General features: G+C 39.9%; 1 protein-coding gene across 1 annotated transcript in view; it reads right to left on the reverse strand.

Moving 5' to 3' along the window:
• The window catches only part of TTC3 (tetratricopeptide repeat domain 3), a 116,756-nt gene that overhangs the window by 87,326 nt on the left and 6,383 nt on the right, over positions 1–23,047 (reverse strand). Inside the window, 9 exon segments of the mRNA XM_010834830.1 lie at positions 2,718–2,772; positions 13,620–13,682; positions 14,855–14,949; positions 16,468–16,553; positions 18,606–18,726; positions 19,720–19,773; positions 21,360–21,447; positions 21,887–22,037; positions 22,345–22,387. Of these exon segments, the coding sequence (XP_010833132.1) occupies positions 2,718–2,772; positions 13,620–13,682; positions 14,855–14,949; positions 16,468–16,553; positions 18,606–18,726; positions 19,720–19,773; positions 21,360–21,447; positions 21,887–22,037; positions 22,345–22,387 (756 nt within the window).

The raw sequence follows: 23,047 nt of genomic DNA on the forward strand, positions 1-23,047 counted from the left end.
ATTATGACATGTCCACGTAGGTTCATCCGTTTTCACAGATGGATATCTCTTTTGGGGGATGCCGATAATGGAGGAGACTATGCAAGTGTGGGGCAGGGAATTAACAAAACTTCTCTGGACCTTCCTCTTAATTTTGCTATGAACTTAAAACTGCTCTAAAAAAGTCTTAAAAAAAAAAGAATGAATATTTTGTTTGATAAGTTAAACCAGGAATAAACATTCTACATAAAGTCTTCAATGTAATTGAGAAAGTTTTGATTTAAGACGTATGAAAGATAGCATACATATATAGCATCTATCTAATGGAAGTTTTGCAAGAATAAACTGGAGAGGAGGCAACACTCAAATGGCTAAGGGTGAAAATATTCCAGAAATGCTGAAAGACATGAATCCTCAGATTTTAGAAACCAAGCTATCCCAAGAATGATAAATTTAAAGAAAATTCCTCCCAGACAATACAATTTATTTGCAATAAAATTGCCAAATGTTAAAGACAGTGAGAAGATCCTCAAACACCTAGGAAAAGCAAAGATTATTTACAAAGGAAAAATAGCAGACCTGTCAACACAGGCAAAAAAAAAAGAGTCAAAAGAACACAGGCTTAAACATTTGCATTGAACATTATACCCTGCTTAATTACTATTTAATTTTTTTAAAGAAAGTTTTGGTATACTTTTTCTAAGTTGATAATAGACTGAACTAGCAAGTTACCTCTGGAAAATCAGTATCATGGTCTAAGTTTCAGTATTATGAACACTAGCATCCATTCATTCTGTAAGTAAATTTACATAGCACCTGCCAAATGCCAAGTTCAGTGATCAGCAAAGATTATGCTTCAACTACAACAGCAACTCATAATGAAAACGGCAACAAACAGATCACCTTCAAACAGAAGCCTATCTAAAGCTGGATTCTCAGTTCATTTTTGTCTCGTACTTGCAATGACACCTTACAGAAAGTAAGTCACTTTACCCTTCTGGGACTTAATTTCTTAATGTAGAAAATAAGGCATTTAAGAAGTGACTCCAATATCTGGATGCAGAAATTCACCTGGAGAATTTTATAATCCCCAGACTCAGATACACTCCTAGGCTATCTGAATCATAATTTGGGGGCTCTAAAAGTCTATGATTCTATTCATTCTGGTTTAAAAACAAATATGTAAATACTGTTTTTTAAATCTATAATTATTGGTAGCCAATAACTCATTTCAACTCATTCATTCATAAAATATTTACTATGAATGCCTGCTATGTGCTGGGCAGCTTCTCAGGCAGGCGATTCAGAAATGAACCAAACAAAAAACCTGTCCTTACGGAGCTCACGTTATTACTAAAGCACACACAAATAAGAACACAACTTAAACAACATACATATATGCAATCATGTTAAACGCTAAGAAGTAAAAAGATAAAGCAGAGAAAAATAAGCAAATGTCTAGGAAGGACCAGGTTTGCTCAGGGAAGGTCACAGAGAAGAGAACTCTCAGTGGAGGAGGAAAGGAAGCAAGGGAGCTCGCTCGGGCTCTGGGAAAGGCAGTCTGATCCTGGCAGAGGGAAGAGCAAGCACGCAGTGGGAGTGGACCTAGTGCGCGTGAGCACAGCGAGGCAGACAGGGCTGACAGAGGGCAAAGGGGAGGCATGGCTAAAGGCACACAGGGGGCTGATCAGAGGGATCGCAGTAATAACTTTGACTAAATGAAAATACCACACTGATCCACTGCTTTATTAATGTGTACTCAGGTATTTGCAGTTCTGTGTCATTAATACCATACTGCAGTGACCAAGCTTGCACGTCTCACCACATACACATAGGCAAGAATGTTTGTGGAGTACACGCCCTTGGAATCAATTACAACACAGGCACAGCAGAGCTCTCCAAGGTGGCTGCGACCAACTCACACCCCACAGGCTTACCGAGAGCTCCTGTTAGCAAACACGCTACCAATACTCAGGACTATCAGTCTCTAACTTTCACCAATTTGAAGAACCCAAACAATATCACTGTTTTTCCCACTTGTGGGGTGTACATGTGGGTATATCTGGAGGTTCTTTATTAGGCTCTCTTGGTTTCTATTTCTTTACAATTTTAATTACTAGGAAGCACAATAGTTTTTTTCCTATCACCCATTCAGGTTTCCTCATCTCTGAAATGCTTATTTCATGGGCCCATTTTCTACTGAGTTTCTTTTTGTTCTTCGCATATTTTGAATGTAAGTCCTATCAAGTTATTTCTGTTCTACATACGACAAACTATCTCCTCCCAGACTATAATTTCATTTATGGTGTCCCAACATACAAAAAACTTTAAGCTTGAGATAATTATGAGTTTTTTCCTTCTCTGACCTGCATATGTATGTAAAGAAATCCTTTCCCACCTTAAGATTACAAAGCTAGTCTCCAGGCACTCCTTCTGAGTCTTAAGCCTCATTTTCCACAGTCAGGTCCTTAATCCTTCCACAATGTGCGGATGCTGACACCTGAACCACTCAGGTGTGCTCACGACCTCTAGGGGCAGCCTGTCCCTGACAGACATGCTTGGCCCTTACCGCTGGGCTGCGGGTCCTCTCTGATTATGGAACTGAAGGTTCCCCTGCCATGCTGCTGAGTTCCATGTAATTTCATCCAGCACTTTTACTAGGGATTTATATCCTGTAAACAGACTTTTAAAAGTTGTACAGCACTGTTTAGCCAAAGTAAAGCAGGAAAGAAACCTACCTTTGTCCAATTGTTCTTCAGAATGGTAGCTCTCTTTCCATCACCAAGTGCATTTCTAAAGGAAAAGGAAATAAAATAATCAAATTTTTCAAAGGGTATTATATAGTGCTTATCTATTTGTACTTTAATTTTCCATATACAATCTAGTTTTTTAGTCTATATATGTCCATTATAGGAAATTTGGAAAATACAGAAAAGCAAAACAAAGGAAAAAAGTCACCCAGAGTCACAATCACAATTACCCAAGAATAGCTACTTTCAATATTTCTGGAGTGTTTCCTGCACACAACTATCTACATCTCACCTATCCCTAACTTACTATTACTCACATGGAGTTTTTTTGGTACTATGTAGTACTGTCAGCAAGACTTCTGATCTTAGAGAATAAAAGTCCCAGATATTTCACATAACATACTGGCTAAGCTATAATGGACAGAGCATAAGTTGGGACATGAGGTTAAGTCCAGCGCCATCACCAACTCTCACTGGGGCGGATAGGAAGTAATTAACCTGTTTAGGGTCACTTTCTCATCTTTAAGATGACAATTTTGGTTTTTCCTGTTTTCAGATACTATGCTAAAGCACAGTACACTGTAAACTGTCGAGTACTAAGGTCTAACACCTGGTCTCTCATAGTTTCCTTACAATCAATGGCCTCCTCTGTCCAGCTCAGCCACCCACCACCACCCTCCCAGGAACTTTACCACTGCTCAAAACTGTTCAGAGCCCAAAATCATTAATTCAGGCATCCCACTCTTTCCCCTGATATCATAGCTCCTTTCATCCTACTTATTCAGCTATTCCTACTAGCTTCTCAGGGTGCTCACCTCACTGGCTTACCCATTTTCTCTCTTTTTTAAACCTCCTTATTGATCTATCTTAAGATTCGCTGGTTCCTCATTTCATATTCCCATGATACAGCTGCATACTTCTTTGTCCCTATGTTTACACCTTGCTCTATGGCAAAACCCAATTCTGGACGAGCCCTGCTTCCTGCTTTCTCCAGGACCACATGTAGGGAGCCAAGTACTACCAGAGAAAAAACACGGCAGAGCACACCAGGAGTACTACTTACTCAGGATACTTAGCAGTACTTCCTGAGTACTACTTACTCAGGAAGGCCCAAAGGGGCCTTCAACGGTGTTAACCAACATTCTAGATCAAATTACTCTCTAATTTTGTTAAATGACCATTTCAAATCTTATGTCGTTTCCAGGACTTCCCTGGTGGTCCAGTGGTTAAAACTCTGCACTTCCAATGCAGGGGGGCATGGGTTTGATGCCTGGTCAGAGAACTGAGACCCCGTATGCCTCGCAGAGTGGTCAAAAGAAAAAAAAAACTTGGGTCCTTTCCTGCCAACTCCCTTTCAGCCGATGAGCTTTGCTCCTATTTCAATGAGTAAACTGAACATATCAAAGAGAACTCTCTCAATCTAGCCCTAACTTTTCTCCCTTACAATGAAAGTTTCTTCCTCCTCCTGTGGCTGACTCCTCCACTTGTGCCATGTAACTACCCATTCTTACAGTATCAATCATCCCTTCTCTCTCCTGTAAAATCACACATTCCATTTCAGGAATTTACCCTATCAGTATGTTTTATTGTGGTAAAACACACATAATTTACCCCATGAATCATTTCAAATGTAAAATTCAGTGGGATGAAGTACATTCATGTTGTCATGCAACTTCCTACTGACTTTTAATCTGCTCAGATTGCTCATCTTTTAAAAAGCAAGTAAAAATAAATAAATGTCTCAAACCCTAAGCAAACACTATTGGCAATTTACCCAGCAGCTAACCTCCTCTTCTGACTGCTAGACACGTGTTGTGAGGGTCCACCTCCAAGACTTAGAGATAATTTCTAGTGAGTTTAAGCCAATCATCGCAAACCTACTCTGCACTGAGTGGTCTAGGGATACACAGTGCAGGTGTGACCCAGAACTGAGGGGACAGCTCACTCTTAAAGACCGATTACAAAGACCACCAAAAAACAAACAAAAGGATTACAAAGAATAAAACTAGGTAACTTATTCTACCAAACATCAATACCTATTAAAAGACCATATACACATTTTTTTAAAGATAAAATTCGAAAGCTATCTAAAGATAGACGGCCTGACAAACACAAGAGGATACAGAAATCAGAAACAGACCCTTACAGATCCTGATAAAGTCCCCCGATCTGCATGACAAAGCTAACGCTGCAGTGCACAGAGAAAACACGCTCGGAAAAGATGGGGCTGGGTCGGCTGAGGGGTCTCTTCCATATCCCTGCAGTGGTGCAGAGCCTGCTACGCAGAGATGCTGATGCGTTCTTTATACGTTCAAACACTGAGTGAACGAATGCGTGAGTAAATGTGTCTTCCATATACACGTCGGAGGCAGAGCAGAGGCAGCAGCACAAAAAAGTTGGAGGGTTGGGGGGGAGGCCTGCAAGCAAATGGAGAAGCCGAAAGTCCTCCTCCTCCTCTATCATCCACCCACCCACCCACTTCTTGAGCACCTACTACATATGGGCATACGGGCGCCGTGTTATGGACACAGTGTAGACAAACTGGACACAGCCCCGCCCTCTTGGGGCTAATATCCCAGTGGGAGACAGATAATATGGAAATAAAAAACAAGTGATTTCCAAGCCATATGAAAGCTAATGAGGTGGAGAGAGTCGATTATCAGGAAAAAGGGTCTAGGAGGAGGTGATATTTGTGCTGAAACTCTAATAAAGGGAGGGAGGGAGCCCTGTGATGCTGGGAAAAAGTGTCCCAGGTAGAGAGAACAGAGCGTGCACAGAGTCTGGGGGACAGAGAGTGGACATCCCGGAGGTAGAGAGGAGGGGCAGGGAGAGCAAGGGTTCCTGAGTCAGAGGCCGAGGGCCTGTGAGGGCTGGAGGACAGGGCAGAGGCCTATGGTCTCCAGCACAGGAAAGAGACACCAAAGGGCTGTCTCAGCAGAGCTGCTCTGGAGGCCTCAGGGCAGAGTGAAGCTGGGGGAGAGGATCAGACCAGGGGAGGGCTCCCAAACAGGGGCCCAAGAAGCAAGGAGAGGCAGGGCTGAGGGGGGTTGGCTATGCTGGGAAGCAGTTTGAGCTTGCAGGGAAGACCAGGTTCTGGGTGACCTCAAGAGGAGCACGACTAGGGAGCAGCAAGAAGCAGTCTGAGCTCCACTCACAGGCTCCACAAGAAGGCGAGGGTGGGTGCAACGAGGCACCCTACTCTGGCCATGTCCCTCAGAGGCAGGGGGAGCCCCCCTCTCTTGCCCTGGGAATAGCAGCTCCACCAAGGCTGGCCCTGGAGTGGGGGAGGGGGGTGATCCTGGGCCCAAAAACAAAGGCCAGAAGAAAAAAATAATAGGGCTGGGTCAACTGGACATTCACATGAACCTTGACCCCTACCTCATACAAAAAAAACACCTCCAGACGGATCATGGCATATCTCAGTCGAGTCCGACTCTCTGCCACCCCATGGACTGTAGCCCACCAGGCTCCTCTGTCCATGGATTCGCCAGGCAAGAATACTAGAGTGGGTTGCCATGCCTTTCTCCAGGGATCTTTCCAACCAAGAGATCACACCTGTGTCTTATGTCTCCTGCATTGGCAGGTGGGTTCTGTACCACTAGCGCCACCTGGGGCTCCCCAGATGGACAGGAGATTTAAATACCAATAATCGGTCAAGCTTTTAGAAAACAAAGAATATTTTGCAGAGTAGGCAAAGATTATAATCAGAACACAAAAAGTGCTTACCATAAAGGAAAAAAATTGATAAATTGTAGTACATTAAAATTACTACTTGCATTCATGGGAAGAAAGCAAAAAAGGCAAGCCACAGAGCATGAGAAGGCATTTGTAATATTCATATTTTGACCAATTACTCCTATCCAGAATATTTTTTAAAAACCTACTAATAAAACATTCAACTCAAAAGAGAAAAATAAAAAAGACTCAACACAGGCACTTCACAAAAGATATCTGAGTAGTCAATAAGCATATGATAAACAAATGTTCAACTTAAACCTCCTAAATTAACTTAAGGAAATGCAAATTAAAATCACAGCATCATATCACCACACACTCAGCAGAATGTCTAAATGAAATGACACAAAATAATAAGTGTTAGTGAGGACGTGGAACTGAAACTCTCATGTGCTGCTGGCAGGAGTGTAAAATGATGCAACCACGGTGCAAATTATGTGCACAGCTGAGCATAAGCACACGCTCCTGTCCCAGCAATGCCACTCCTTTATTACATACTTAACAGAAATGAAGACATGTTCACAATGACACTATCTGTAAAAGTACTAGAAACCCCCAAATGCCCATCAACAATAGAATGGATAAAATGTGGTATATTCATGCAATAGATGAACACTTCACAACTACATGCAACAACATGGATCTCAAACACAATGCTGAAAACCAGACATAAAGAGCACGTATCACATGATTCTGTTTATATTGCACAAAGCAGGCAAAACTAACCTATGGTGTCAGAAGTCAGGACAGGAGTTATCCTGGGGGAGGAAGTGGGCAGTGACTGAGGGGGAACAAGGGTGACTTCCGGGGTACTGGGGTTGTGATCTGGATGCTGGGTATGGTTATTTGCATCTGAAAAATTCAACCTGCACACTTATGAACTGTACACTTCTCAATATGCGTATTACAGTTTTTCTTTTGCGTAGTACAAGAGTCACCCTTCTGCGGGAGGGTGTAATGTCCAATGTGGTATTTGAATTACAGAAGCCCTCCTGCCATCCTGAGGGGGTGGGCAGTCTGAGGTCCAAGTCACACGGTGGGGCTGGGAAAAAACCACTAGATCTTTGATGGCATTGTCGAGTCACTACATACACAACCCTAGGACCGTCTTCTGGAACTCTTGGATCAAGTAAGTTTTCTTCCCCATTTAAACCAGCTGAATTAAGAGATCTCTATTATTTGCAGCCAAAATCACCTGAATACAATGGCAAAACTCTCCCATCCTCTCTGCCTGAATGCCTTCACCAGCTGCCTGTGCTGGCTGCCTCCATCTCCTCATCCTCACTTCTGAGCCCACTCAGGCCTGGCATCTGTGCCAAGCTTCCCGCTGACAGCTCTCCCTAGGGACTAGAAGGTGTCCATAGAACTAAACCCAAGTTCCAAAGGGCTTCCCAGCAACAGGCCCTGTTGGCCACTCTCTCACTCGCTTCCAGGATCCTACACTGACTCTCCTCCTAGCTCTCTGGCGAACCTCGTAGGAGTCTCCTGTGCAGCTTCATCCTTCTCTCATCGGCCACTTTCTCTGTCCCACAAAGCTCAGTCCCAGCTCCCCTTCTAATGTCAGCCCACACTCTCTCTAGACCAGTGGGCAATCCTGGCTGCACATTAGTAGTACCTGGGGGGCTTCTAAAAAAGCCCGATGCCCAATTAAATGAGAACTTGGAGGGGTAACTGGGGTGGATTTCTTCAAAGCTCGAGTGATTTCAATGTGCAGTAATAGTTCTGGACTTGGGAGGGGAAGGAGATGCTATTAACTGACTTTCTCAAACCACAACACCTACGTACGTGAGAACTTTGAATGCCCAGAAGAGTTATCATCTTTCCCCCTTATGGCAAATCGTCACTTTCAGGGCCTGACCAGATCACAAAGAAGTAACATTTTTAGTCCCCAAGTTTCTGGATCTCACAATGAAGCAACAAAAGCAGGATTCAGATGGAATGGTCAGTTACTGTCAAATATGCAGTGACTATTAATCACACATACATTTTAAATCGAAAGTTAGTGTCTGGAAGTAAAATTACGTATGTTCTTTCATCCAAGTAAAATAAATTCTTGTTAGGAATTTATCCTATATATCTATGTATACTTGAATCGGAGTGTTAAACATAAAAGGATATTACATAGTTTTAGCTAACTTTTTAAACTGGAAATAAGCTATGTTCTAATACAAACTAATGCACAGTAAAACACTATGCAGCCATGAATAAAAACTGGGGTAGATGTCAGTATTCACTGATGTGCAACAACTCCAACATTTAAATATTAAAAGAAGCAAGATGTACAACAGAGTGTATAATATGCTCTTATCCATGTTAAAACAAAAGACACATACATTATACTGAACCAAATGAAAATGCCTTATTCTGACTTATAAAAATGGCAACTTCATCTGGTTCAAAGTAGTAAGTGTTCATAAAGGCATAAAATATTACTGAAATGCATAAGGATCTGAAGAAAGGGATTAGGGCAGGGGTCTCAGGTGGGCAAGAGTTTTCAGTTTATCCTTTTGTTCTCTTTTTTTATGATGTGCATTTGTTACTGTGTTTTAAAAAGGGGTGCACCTCAAATAAGACTGATAAAGTAACTATTTCCTTCAAAAGCAAATTCAGCATTTTTTTTAAGCAAAATAGAGATCATACAAGTAAGAGAACAGAGTGAGGAATAATTCATCAACCAATACACTAAAAACGCCCCACATACACTAAGATTTTTGAAAATTCTCACAAAAACATACAATTTACTTGATTTACACCTCACACACATGTGTTCAGAAACACACACACAATCATTTAAAATCTAGCTGCCTCATATTATTCACAAGTTGGGAGCTAATAGAAGGGAATACCATCTAAGTGTAGTTAAATACCAAAGGATCAGAGTAAACACCAAGTTTTAAAATTCTATACTCTTCCCAAGTAAATTTAAAATATCCAAGACTAAGCTTTCCCCTTTTCCAATTACATTTCCTATTACACAGTTTATTCCATCCCACCGAAGAATTCAAATTTCCACACGCGAGTCCCACTGAGAATGAATTAAACAGTAACCCTAATCATCTACCTTGTATAACTATTGCAACCACAGAGGCTATAGATGCCTGATTGCTTTTTCTAGATTCTGTTCTAATCTGAAAATTTCAAATTACCTCAATTAAAAGCATCACTCTAAGATGCCCTCGACCTCTCAAATTCTATTTAAAACGGGGACTTATAGAAGACCGGAAGATAACGGACATCTCATCCCAGCCAGGCACTCTGGGATGCACCGCCCACAGGCGCAGCGTGAAAGGCTGGCAGGGAGCACAAGCCTGCCCTCCCCTCCCTCACCCCAGCCCCGTCCCGGGTTTCCTGGAGCGGCACACCTCTGGAGAATGGTAAGGGTTCTGACTGGCTCTTGGCCTCACCTGTATCCACCCAAAGGTGGTCAGATTTAGAAACTGACTACGTGGCATTAAAACCTCCGCCACCACGCTGACCATTTCTGAGTGAAACATTTTCCCCACAAATACCTCACCTCAGGCTCCCAGCCAAACCGGCCTTAAAATATTTGTATTTCTCCCCTTTCAAGATTATTTTTCACTTACTTTATCCTAATGCTTGGTGTTTCATCTTATGTGCATTGTTAATTACACTTTGTATCAAATATACGTAACAGTACAGAGAATAACATTAACATAATCAATACCCATGTACCAGCTTAGCAAGACCTTAACATTTTGCCATATTTACTTCAGATCTTCTTGTCAGGTTTGTCACAGGTGACATCCATTGTGAACCATCTTTCCCAGCTCCAATCCATTGTCCTCCCTCCCTCCCCAGAGACAGCCACTCCATTGGTATTTTAACATGCCCGTGCACTTCAAAGTCACTTTTAATACATACTATGCATTAATTATGCATATGCATATCATTTTGCACATTTCAAAACATCACATAAATGGCATCATACCGTACAAATCATTCTGCAACTTGCTTTTTCACTCAACACTGCATTCATTTTAACTGCTGCACAGCATTCCATTGTATGAATATACCATAATTCATTTTATCCATTCCCTATAGATGGACTTTTAGGTGGTTTCCATTTCTTTACTCTTAACCATAACGCTCTAATGAAGGCTTGCACACATCTTCTCGGGTAGCCCAGAAGTGGGCAGGAGAGTACACGTCTTCACCTTGCCACACGGCTCTCCACAGTGACTGCACCGATTTACACATTTCTCCGGCCGAGTATGAAAGTTTCCTTTGTTCCACGTCCTCTTAAACACTTGGTGCTATGAGGTTTTAAAATGTTTGCCAATCTAATGGGTACGAAAGAGAGACTCACAGTTTTTAATCTGCATGTCCTGTAAGGATAATCATGTTTATTGACTATTTAGATCATTATTTTAATTTTTTTCAACTTTCACATTGCTGTTTGAGCCTATCATCACCTGTGCATGGTGATTAATCGTAGAGACTGTGCATCCACCTGGGTTCACACCCACCCAGTGAGTATCTGAGGACACTGCTTAACCGCCCGGGCCTCAGGTTCCTCATCAAGAAAGACCCAGCAGCACCTATCTCACAGGGCTGGGAGGCTTTTATGAGTTAATACAGGAAAAGCACTCAAAACAGTGCCAGGGAGGCTATATGCTTCACCCTCAGCTGCTCAGCCAGACTCCCATGACAGATCTACCAGCCCTCAGAGACGAGGGCTTCAACACCTCTCAACCCTGGTAACTCAGCTAAATGGCATGGGTCCTCCTAGGTCAAGGACACATCTGAATCGCTGGCAGTGTGTTCTTTTCTGAAGTCATATCATCTACTCACTTGATAAGGAGTTACGTGCACTGCAGGTTCAGGAAACATTATCCCTCCATTACTGAGCAAGTCATGTAAATAGTGAATGAGGTGGCAAACACCAGTAAAACCAGGGTGGCATCATGCTTCTGACATTAAACAAGCATCCAGCACATACTGGTGATTGCCTAACAAGGAAATGGTGCTGACCTGCCTCTACAGGAAACTGCTATGGTGTTGACCCACAAAGCTAGACCGTCAGCTGGGAGGTACAAGGATGGATGCACAACCCTACTCTTGATCTTGACCTTGACCTCACCAGGCTACCTGGCTTTGATGCACCTCCTTCAGAGCAGAGTTTCAGCAGGCTCCTACTTGAGTGTCTAGCATTTAACACTCACAAAAGAAGGCAGAACCCCTCATTTGCCTCTCAGCTCCAAGGGATCCCCTATGCAGAGGGGATGACCTTCGACCCACTCTGAAGTTTCAGATAGGCGCCTCGATTTTCACAAGAGGCTAGCCAAGTTGCCAGCCAAGCTATTCACCTTAAGAACATACAGAATGGCCTTTAAACAGCACAGGATATCTGCAAGTCTGGACCTAGCCAGAGGCAGTAACCTAAAGACATGTGCAGCCCATTTCTTGCCAGAACCAGTTGAGGACAGTGGTACTGATGGAAGACTGTGTCAAGCCCATCCATTCCTCTAGACTAGATAGCCTCGGTTATCCACGGCTTAAGCCATTTAAAAGCTGCATAACGTTAATACAGCGGTATTCTCCGAGGAGGTGATTTTTTATTTTCTTCTTTTTAAACTCTTGTATTTTCCAAATTTTCTACCATGAGAAAGTGTTCTGTTTATAATAAAAGAAAAACATAAATGTTATTTTTGAAAACTGTATACTTGGAATACACCATACTCCCCGCTCCCACCTCCCACACTTCAATGCAAGTACTCTCCCTGGAAAACAACTGACAGCAGACTCTCTGCTCTTATAAGAATCTTAATTTCAAAAACTATTGATGAAAACCAAAACTGCACTCTCAGGGTGTGTTTCTTTTACTCTGAACAGGAATGCTGCTGAGATTGTTCTCTACCCCATCACTCAGTTCATATTACTTGTAAATCATAGAAGAAATTTCTTCCGGAACCAAACATCAGGAAAACAGTTTCCCCTGAGAAACTGGTGTCCTCTTTCTTCATATATAGTGAGAATTCTATAACTTGCAAGGTATTCTCTTTTTATTTTGGGCAACAGAAAGGCAAGATGCAAATAGGAATTATAACTAATAACTAAGCAGGACCTTACGCCTACGCAGCTTTATTCTGAGGATCCCAGCCTCTAACGTGGTTTTTTAGTTTGTTTTTAGTATTTTTCTACTGAATGGATGTATTCCAGAAGGAATCCTGTAAGACACAGTTAAATTTAACAGTCTACACTGCTCAACACTCACACTTAATATTTAAGTTCTAAAAACTGTAAGCTGAGAGACAATAAAATCATGGGGGCGCTGTCAACAATCTTTCTCAACTAATAAATACTAGCTCACTTCAACATGAGGAACTAAGAATTAATTACAATTTCACTCCCATAGTTAAATCATTAAACTTTTCTTTTCTTTATGAAGGACATTTACTTAGTTTTAGTCATACTTATACAGAAGAAACAAATACAGCAAGAATTGTTCCAGAACTATACAGATTAGCTAAGAGCAAAAGAAGGTAATATAGGTGTTATAAACATAGATTATGCATCATCAGGTAAGAGCTGTGTTTGAATCTTGGCATCACTACATCACAGCTTGAAAAAAAATGGAGCAGGGTAGAACGAAATTCACAATTACTAATGGTATGAGTTTATCCACACGTAAAATATGGAAAATAACATTATCTAACCTATTAAATACACCAAGTCGCTCAGTTGTGTCTGACTCTCTGTAACCCCATGGACTGTAGCCCGCCAGGCTCCTCTGTCCATAGGATTTCCCAGGTAAAAATACTGGAGTGGGTTGCCATTTCCTCTTCCAGGGGATCTTCCCAGCCCAGGGATTGAACCCACATCTCCTGCACTGGCAGGCGGATTCTTTACCACTGAGCCACCTGGGAAGCCCTATTAAATGTGCTGTTGAGAATTAAATAACCTACTTCAAGTGCTTAAAATAATGCAAAGCATATGCTATCCACTCTATTAAAAAAATCAGTTTCTGTCATTGCTGTTTTTATATATAAAACCTACAGAGCTCTCTTTAACCATTTAACTATTTCTGCCAAAGAACTACTGAAGGATTTTCTGGCATAACTGCAAACAGAAACATTTCTCAAATATAGGTATTTAGCATAACAGCTGAGTGATTAAGCACTCTAAGCAATTTACCTGAATTGTCCAGTACGAAGAAAACAAAGAGCTCGGTTACCATAAAGCAGGTGATTTTCAGGCCTTTAAAAAAAAATAGTGTTTCATCAGTGAAGAACATTACATTTAAAATAAGAACATAACACAGAAATCATAAGGCAAGAAAAAATTTTCAAAATCTTCATATCTGTTTGGCATAGCAGAAATGAATATAGGATTTGGAGTCCTAACTGGCTAAGTCCTGGTTCCTTCACTTCCTGAAGGGCTTGTTCAAATCAACTCAACTTCTCTGTATTCAAAATGAAGACTAAAAGTTTTGCTTTTTCTGTTACGCTCTTGGGGCTGCTGAGAGGATCAAATGAGACATTAAAATCTAGCGAACTACAAGCATGTTGTCACTGAAGAGGACAGAACACTTCTATGTAAATCAGAACTGTACCACCTTGACAAAGGACATCTGTAAACTGCAACCGTAATTTAAACAGTGTGACTTCAAGCTTTGTCCCATTTGGTTTTATCTTATTCCACCTCTTATTTCCACCTCTTACTTCACCTATATTATCTCCACCTCTCCTAGAGCAGACAGGCAACCTTCCAAATGTGGTTTGCTACCTAGATTCACTCATTCCCTGTGGCGATGGGTACATCTGGAAAGAGCGCAGCTGTCTACAGCACACCCTCCTAAGGCTGCTACAGCATTAGGTGGCCCAGCAAAGATGTCAGTAAGAACCAAGTGAGGCACACGTGTAAGAATGCTACAAAATTCTAGCAGCTGGACAAATAGAAGATAAGGCAGAACACATGTACTCTCCCAACAATCCCAACTTTTATCCTTTAAAAGTTCCCTCATAGAAAGCATAAATCCCTGAATGGGTGACATCTAGTAACTAATTAGTTAACTAATTAGTAAAGAATTAGTAACTAATTCTTTCTTATCAGTCAATAATTTGGAAGGAATTAGAAGAAGGGAAAATGAGTCCAAGAAAAAACAGATGACCCTGTACTAGAAAGCTTGGGAACAAATTGGGGCAGGATAGAAGCAAATTCAAAATTTTGCCTAACAGGCTTAACTTATATAACTTAAGTTCATCTATTCAGTTCACCTCATGTTTCTTATACCTACGGGTGAGAAAACATTCTGCACAGCAAACTGAAGATACTCTCCAGTTCCTCATCTTGTGTTTCTTTCATACTGACTAGCATTCTAACGTGATCTGCCACATAGAAAGGGTCTCAATATTCCATTTTGCTCTTACCTACATTCAATGGCTCTGGTGTAATAGATAATAGCTATATCATATCTTTCTTTGGAAAACTCTTCATTTCCTTTCATTTTCATTAGTTCTCCTTGCTGAGAAATCAAAGTAAAAGAAGAGTCATCAATTACATTCAAAAAGAATCAGGAACCCAAAAACCTATGGAAAATGGTTCTGGGTTTTTATCTTAGAAGTCAAAAATAATCTGGGGGATTACTTATGTAGAAAACGAGAATTCAATACCCAGTATTTTGACATACACATTTAAAGAAGCCTGTCTCTAATGACTCAGGGCTAACTTTGTTAAAAAAGAATATTAAAAAGTAAACAAAACCACTACATTATGAATAATATGAACCATTAATCCCCTGTGTACCATATTTGGCAGGTCCACTCTTAAATATACATTATGCCTGCATAGCAGAAAAAAAAATAGATTTAAGGCAGAACTTTAATTTTAGGCTAGAAAATGTGATACTATTCAATAAACGTAAGACCTTAAAAAATGTTGATTAGACTAACTGCCCCTCAAAAAATGAGGTGACAAAGTTAGCAAAGATGAAATAAAAACAAAACGCAGGAAAAAAGGGCATGAAATCAAATATGCTATAGCTATAACTAAAATTTCAACGGAAACATTCAAATTTTCAAAATAAACTATTATTTACTGGATTATATCATGAATGGAAAAATAATTTCCTAAATCCTTTTCTAAAAATTTGATTGTTAAAATCTTATTTTCTCTGGGTAAATTGTATGACATATGAATTACATGTCAATAAAGCTGGTCCCAAAGAAAATCATACTCTCTCAATTAATTAAAAGCCTTTTAAATTAAATTTTAAAAAAAATCAAGCTTCAATTTTCAATTAACTTTTAAAATCTTTAACATAAAATTCTGGGACTTCTCTGGTTGTCCAGAGGTTGGGAATCCGCCTCCCAAGGCAGGGGACACTGGTTAGTTCCTGGTCTGGGAAGATCCCGTGTACCTAGGGGCAACCAAGCCCACGTGCCACAGCGGGTGAGCCTGCGCTCCAGAGCCCGTGAACCACAATGACCGAAGTCCACCCGCTGCAACCACTGAAACCTATACAGCCTGTTTGCTTTAGACAGGCACTGAAGCCTGTGGTTTGCAACGAGAAGCCTGCTCGCCACAACCACAGAAAGCCCAACCAGTGCAGCCTAAAATAAGTAAATTAAAATTAAAAAAATTTTAAAATTCTGATCAAGATGTCTTCCTCTTCCAAAACCAATTCTAATCAAAATTTACTAAAAACCTCTCTCAAATATGTTATCAAATTCTACAGTAGTCCTTCTTATATTCAGATGTGCTGTGTGCTCAGTTGTTCAGTCATGTCCGACTCTTCGCAACCCTGTGGACTGTAGCCTGCCAGGCTCCTCTGACCATGGGGATTCTCCAGGCAAGAATACTGAAGTGAGTTGTCATGCCCTCCTCCAGGGGATCTTCCAAACCCAGAGATCGAACCCACGTCTCCCATATTGCAGGCAGATTCTTTACCATCTGAGCCAATACTGAAATTTCCCCTGAATATTAATAAAAGTTCTAACAAACAAATCTCAAAATATACTTACAAATAATTATTTATTCTCACCTCTAGACACTCCGCACAACTTTGAGTTTTAAATTCTTCAAGCAAACTGCAGTTTTCTGTTACAACTTTAGTTATGTGATACTTGTCTAAATGTTATTTTTAGGAGAGAGTGAGAAAAAATGTATTAAAAAAATTGGTATTGTTAATGTTCTCACTCTTAGGCGAGGTATGTGAGTCTGTAAAGTTAAACAACTGATAAACTGTTTCAGAAAACATTGGATTCATTGCTTGCCATGAATCTAATTGACCTTATTTCTAGCTTATTATTACTCTAGTTCTAATTGTAGGTAACAGTGCTCTGTCCTAACACATTCCAATCAGGCCTCATAATTACTCAAGTCAATTTAATAACACTGAGCTACAGTGTACCCAGCACAAAGTTCAACTAAAATTTCTGAAAACAAAAGCCTGGGAAACTACTTTCTAAGATATATTTAATATAAAAAAATTTTTTTAACATCTTATTTCAACATTATAACTCTCAAGTCAAAATCAGACATTTTTTGAAACATTCTCATAAAAATGTAATAAACTAATTCAAACGCAGTAGGTAATAACCAACATTTATGTTAAAAGTTTACGAGACCTCATTTTCTATATTTTAAGCTGTTCTATAAAAAAGATTTTATTAATAAGTGGTAAATAATTTTATTGCAACAAAACTATAATTATGCCTCCAGCCAAACATATTCATTTCCAAGGCAAAGTAGTACCTAAAACTTAACACTGAAGAATTTTAGAAGATGATGGGGACAGAATAAGATTATAGAACAAAAACCTGAACTTTGGGATCAGAGAGACCTAACTTCTTATTTAGGTTCTACTACTTAACAGACGAAAGCAGTATCATTTAACCTCTCAAAGTTTACTCATTTCTAAAATAGGATCACAGCAGCTACCTTGCAGGGCTATTATAAAGAAAAGAGCACAAAGAAAGTGTCAGAAACAAGTCCAACAACAGACGCCCAATACATGATACTGGTCGTCTAATTTCACCATAAAATCTAGCCTATAATTAAAGGCTTCCAAAACAACAAAGAGAACCACCTCTACTCATGTAATACAGCCCAGCATCTAATAAATATCAGGAAAACCTGTCTTCATATTTAAGCTTAATTTCTAACACCCAGGTCAAGAGTACAAAGTATGCCCTCTACTCAGCAGAAATGGCAAATAATCAGTCACCATCAACTGAAGAGTCAAGTACTTCCTGTTTTAAGATCCCTATAAACACACTATGGTTTTTCCTGTGTTCATGTATGGATTTGAGAGTTGGACTGTGAAGAAAGCTGAGTGCCGAAGAATTGATGCTTTTGAACTGTGGTGTTGGAGAAGACTCTTGAGAGTCCCTTGGACTGCAAGGAGATCCAACCAGTCCATTCTGAAGGAGATCAGCCCTGGGATTTCTTTGGAGGGAATGATGCTGAAGCTGAAACTCCAGTACTTTGGCCACCCCATGTGAAGAGTTGACTCATTGGAAAAGACTCTGATGCTGGGAGGGATTGGGGGCAAGAGGAGAAGGGGATGACAGAGGATGAGATGGCTGGATGGCATCACTGACTCGATGGATGTGAGTCTGAGTGAACTACCGGAGTTGGTGTTGGACAGGGAGGCCTGGCGTGCTGCGATTCATGGGGTCGCAAAGAGTCGGATATGACTGAGCGACTGAACTGAACTGACTGATAAGAACACTGCTAACATTCAAATGCTTTAGAGAAAAATATTTCACAAGGTAAAAAATATATAAGGCAGTTTCATCATACCTCAAAGTAATAGATTCATCAGAAAAATGAAAATTATGGTCTTACCTCAGTTACTTATTTCTCTTATGAATGAAAATACATGAACCCCAGTGTGGAGTCTTTCTTTGGTTATTATATATAATAACTCATAGCATCCACTTGGTAGGATGTTTAAAAAATATATAGTCACACAAATCATCAATATAGGAAATACAAAATAAAATTAACTACAGGGTTAAAGTTCTCTTATCCAGTCTTTTCTCTTATGCACAAGAGAAAAAAACATGTTTAAAAATCCTAAGATAAACACAAAATCACATAGCCATGCATTCTACTTTCCAAAATAATACCTTTATAAAACTAAGTCAAATAACAATTTAAAGCATTTATACTTACATTCAGTAAAGAAAATACTTAACATACGCCAACAATTATCAACTGCTCCTAATTTAGATAAAATTGTTACATCGCCTGCGTATTTCACCCAATTCAAAGCTTCGTCCATTGCCAAGATTTTCTGTTTCAAAAAGAGGGGTGAAAATGTGATTTATGTATTAATTATAAGTTTACATGTGGCATTATAAATTTCTCTTATATAGCATTTCATATTCTTAATAAAAACTTGGAAAACATATTTTCATTACTCTGGCATGCAACCTAGAATAGCTAGACCCCAGCGCACAAGTTAACAGAGACCATAGACTCACATATGTTACATCTTCAGGGAACCTCAGGCCACCCTCAGAGCTCAAAATGCTGCTGCAGTGATTACAGAACAGGAAGCTGAGGTCTACAACCTGGCCAGAGGCTGCCCTGGGGAGCAGGAGAGTCCAATAACAAAGGTGAACGAGGGTTCTCAGGTCTCATCTACACTAGGACTTCCATCCTTACCTCAAAATTAAAGGTACAGATTAAGGTTCACAAAAGGTACTATGTATTTTAAATGGTCTTTGGCAGAGAGAAGAATAAGCATATATACAACAAGAGGAGTGCATGCCTGGACAAATAAGCGCTCAGTGCGATGACCTTCAAAGGGTCAAGGGTTCACAGAAATGTTATCATACTTCTAATGTCTGAAAAGACTTCAGAAATAGTGGAGTTATCAGTGCTGGTGTCAGGCTTAAGGGAAACATGTATCTGTCAGAAATTCCCTGGCAGTCCAGTGGTTAGGACTCTGCAGCCTCACTGCTGAGGGCCCAGGTTCAATCCCTGGCCGAGCAACCAAGATCCCACAAAATGAGATTATCCAGTAATCATATACCGAAAAATGTCCACACCAGGGACCTAGTAATTTCATTTGGAAGAGAATATATGACAGATAAACAAAAGAGAAAAAACAATCAAATTGCAAAAAAAAAAAAAAAAAGCTATGGGGGGAAAAAATGAAAATGATACAAACCACCCAAATAAGGAGACTGCTTAGGCAAAATATAGAAATCCATATGACTAAATGCTACATATGAATAACTGCCACTTATTCACAGTGCTGGATTCTCATGTTGACACTTACATTCTCTATTTTATAGCCAATTCTCAATAAGCCTCCGATAAAGAATGTATCATTCTGCAAAACAAAAAAAAAACATTTTTTTTTATCTGGCCAATTATACTTTAATTTTCTAGTGAATAAAAAAAAATTCTACATTTTAGGAATACTACTGTATGTACAGGGCTTTCCAGGTGGCTCAGTAGTAGAGAATCCGCCTGCCAGGCAGGAGATCCCTGAGTCAGGTAGATCCCCTGGAGAAGGAAATGGCAACCCACTCCAGTATTCTTGCCTGGGAAATCCCATGGACGGAGGAGCTTGGTGGGCTCCTCCGTCCATGGGCTCGCAAAGAGTTGGACACAACTGAACAACTAAAAACCACCGTATGTACCAGTAGTCCACTTCCCAGAGCAGTATTATGCCCAACTGACCTCTTAAGGACCCTGAATCAAGTCAGAAACAGTCTTACACAGGGTTCTAATAATAAAATGATTTAGTGTAACTTTTAGATGTACTGATTTTAAAGTTCATTACACCTAAAAATCTTTTTATAAAATTCATTGGCTTATATAAATTATTGCAAAGGATTATCTATAGGAAATAAATATCAGAATGCCCTTTCTAAATTTAAGTTTGCAATCAGAATTTGCAAGAAAAACACTTGGCCCCATAACCAAATGAAATAAGAAAAGTTATTAATGGCTTTCAAGGGAAAAAAAACACAAAACCTTTCAGTGTAGTACACAGATAACTCCTCAAATTTGACATGATAGAGTTTATCCCAAAGAAAAAATATTTGTTGTGGTGGTGGTGACAATGACATGATTTTATGTTACAAGAAAGAATCTGTCACTTTTAGAACCTGTGACAAAGGTTTCTGTAAACCAGGAGCACACTTTCATTTGTGACAAATTCTAATTTCTATTCTTTAAAGAAATGGAGCCAGCCTAGTTCTCATCATGTCACTTCAGAACCATGAAAACAGCCATCTACCTAACCTCTGAAATACACAGCATGAACTCTTGCATAGCAGAATAAGCTCAGGTTGTGCTGTGCTGTGCTGTGCTGTGCTGTGCTTAGTAGCTCAGTCATGTCTGACTCTTTGCAACCTTCATGAACTGCCTCTCGCCAGGCTTCCCTGTCCTTTGCTATTTCCCAGTTTGTTCAGACTCATGTCCATTGAATGAGTGATAACATCCAACTATCTCATCCTCTGTCGTCCCCTTCTCTTCTTGCCCTCAATCTTTTCCAGCATCAGGGTCTTTTCCAATGAGTCAGTTCTTTGCATCAGGTGGCCAAGTACCAGAGCTTCAGCATTAGTCCTTTCAATGAATATTCAGGACTGATTTCCTTTAGGATGGACTGGTTGGATCTCCTTGCAGTCCCCAAAGGGACTTGCAAGAGTCTTCTCCAACACTACAGTTCAAAAGCATGAATTCTTCAGCACTCAGCTTTCTTTATGGTCCAACTCTGAGACATCCATACATGACTACTGGAAAAACCATAGCTTTGACTATAGGGACCTTTGTTGGCAAAGTAAACTCAGGTTAACCAAAACTAAAACCATTCCTGTTAGCCACTATAAATTAGTAGCATGGGCCTGATACCATATAAATATTTATATTCCTGAAATAGGGGGGTGGGATATACATTCTATATCTTACCACAACTTTCTTTGCCAAATCCACAATATCTTCCATCAGTTCAAGCTGCTGTAATTTCTTCAAACTTATCTCACAAGCATGAGAACCGCTTAAAGACAAATTTATTTTTTAAAAGATTATGTTTTCATATATAAAAATTCATTAAATTTTACACTTGACTATGTTATACCTCAATTTAAACTATTGGAATAAAAATTCTATTTCTTTCCTCTAGGTAATAACAAGCTATTTATTAAGTAGACAAAATATTACACCTTTTTCTTTCTTCTGTACTATAATGCTTGTATTTATAAACAAGTATATTATTTCTTCCTTAATCTAATGCTCTTCAATTTCATTAAATCACCAAGATTATTCATTCGTATCCAAATCCCAGTATTAACTTTTTCCACTCTATTAAACAAAAGTAGAGTTGAACAGTATATAAGAATGAGACATAAGCCTTCCATTGTACTTGGCATCCCTCAGTGGTAAGGCAACACGCTTACCACTGTTCATACAGAATGGTTTAACAGACAGTAACTCACCTGGTCCTTACACAGGAGTGCATCCGTGTTATTATAGAGCTCTGCTGACGTTGAAACAGAAGTGGCCAGAAGATGTGGACTTTAATGGCATCACAGTAATCTTGCAGGACAGAAATAGGTTGACTACACCACAGAGTGCAGATGTCAAATTCTTAATAAAAAAAAGTTTTAAATTAATATTTTGTGCCTTGTTTTGGAATGAATCAACACTGTTAAGGGAAAAGACAAAAATGGATATGGAAAGGTAAGAAATGAATGGATAAAATACCTGAATCTGTTGGATGTTAAGAATATCTAAATGTCAGCTAAAACTATTTAACAAAGGATTTTTTAATTTCTAGTGAAAAAGAACAGCAAAGAATAAATTCTCTTAAAGATATACGTCTATTATGTTGATGTGAACATATGAACATCCTGTAGAAGTTGTTTCAACAAAATTAAAATATCAATGTACTCACCTAAGTTTCCCTCAGTTTGGGCATAATCTTTATACTGTCTACCCTAAAAAGGAAAAGAATTCTTTTGATTTGTATCTAGTAAAATGCAGAAGTGCAGTTCTCCATTTCTTAAAACTTTATTTATTTACTTTTGGTTGCACTGGGTCTCCACTGCTGCACACATACTTTTCTCTAGTTGTGGTGCACGGGCTTTTCTTCGCAGTGGCCTCTCTGGCAGAGCACAGACTCTAGGGTGCCCAGGCTTCAGTAGCTGTGGCATGCGGGCTTAGCTGCCCCACAGCAGGTGAGATCTTCCTGGAACAGGGATCGAACCCATGTCCCCTGCACTGGCAAGCGGACTCTTAACTACTGGACCACCAGGGAAGTCCCCAGTTCTTGATGTAAGGGCAATCAGTACTAAACTAAAAACTTTCGGTACATTTACTTACACATTTTCAACACATCTTCAACCGATGTGTCTTTCAGCCTTTTCTCACAGGGCTTCCCCCAGTCTGTTTCTATGGGTCTCCCCTGAGAGCCTTGCTCACCTCCAGGCAGAAAACAAGCTTTCAGCAGCACTGCACATATCCCCTGGTGAGGCACTGCCTGCTCTCTTGTCTGAAACGACCCCTGCAGAAACTATATATACCTCCCTGTAAAATTTCAAGTAGCACACGAAATCTTTAAGGTTCTCACAAGAAGAAAAACAATGTATAACTATGTT

The sequence above is a fragment of the Bison bison genome, unplaced genomic scaffold, assembly GCF_000754665.1.
Source record: "Bison bison bison isolate TAMUID 2011002044 unplaced genomic scaffold, Bison_UMD1.0 scf7180017864037, whole genome shotgun sequence".
Classification (NCBI taxonomy): domain Eukaryota; kingdom Metazoa; phylum Chordata; class Mammalia; order Artiodactyla; family Bovidae; genus Bison; species Bison bison.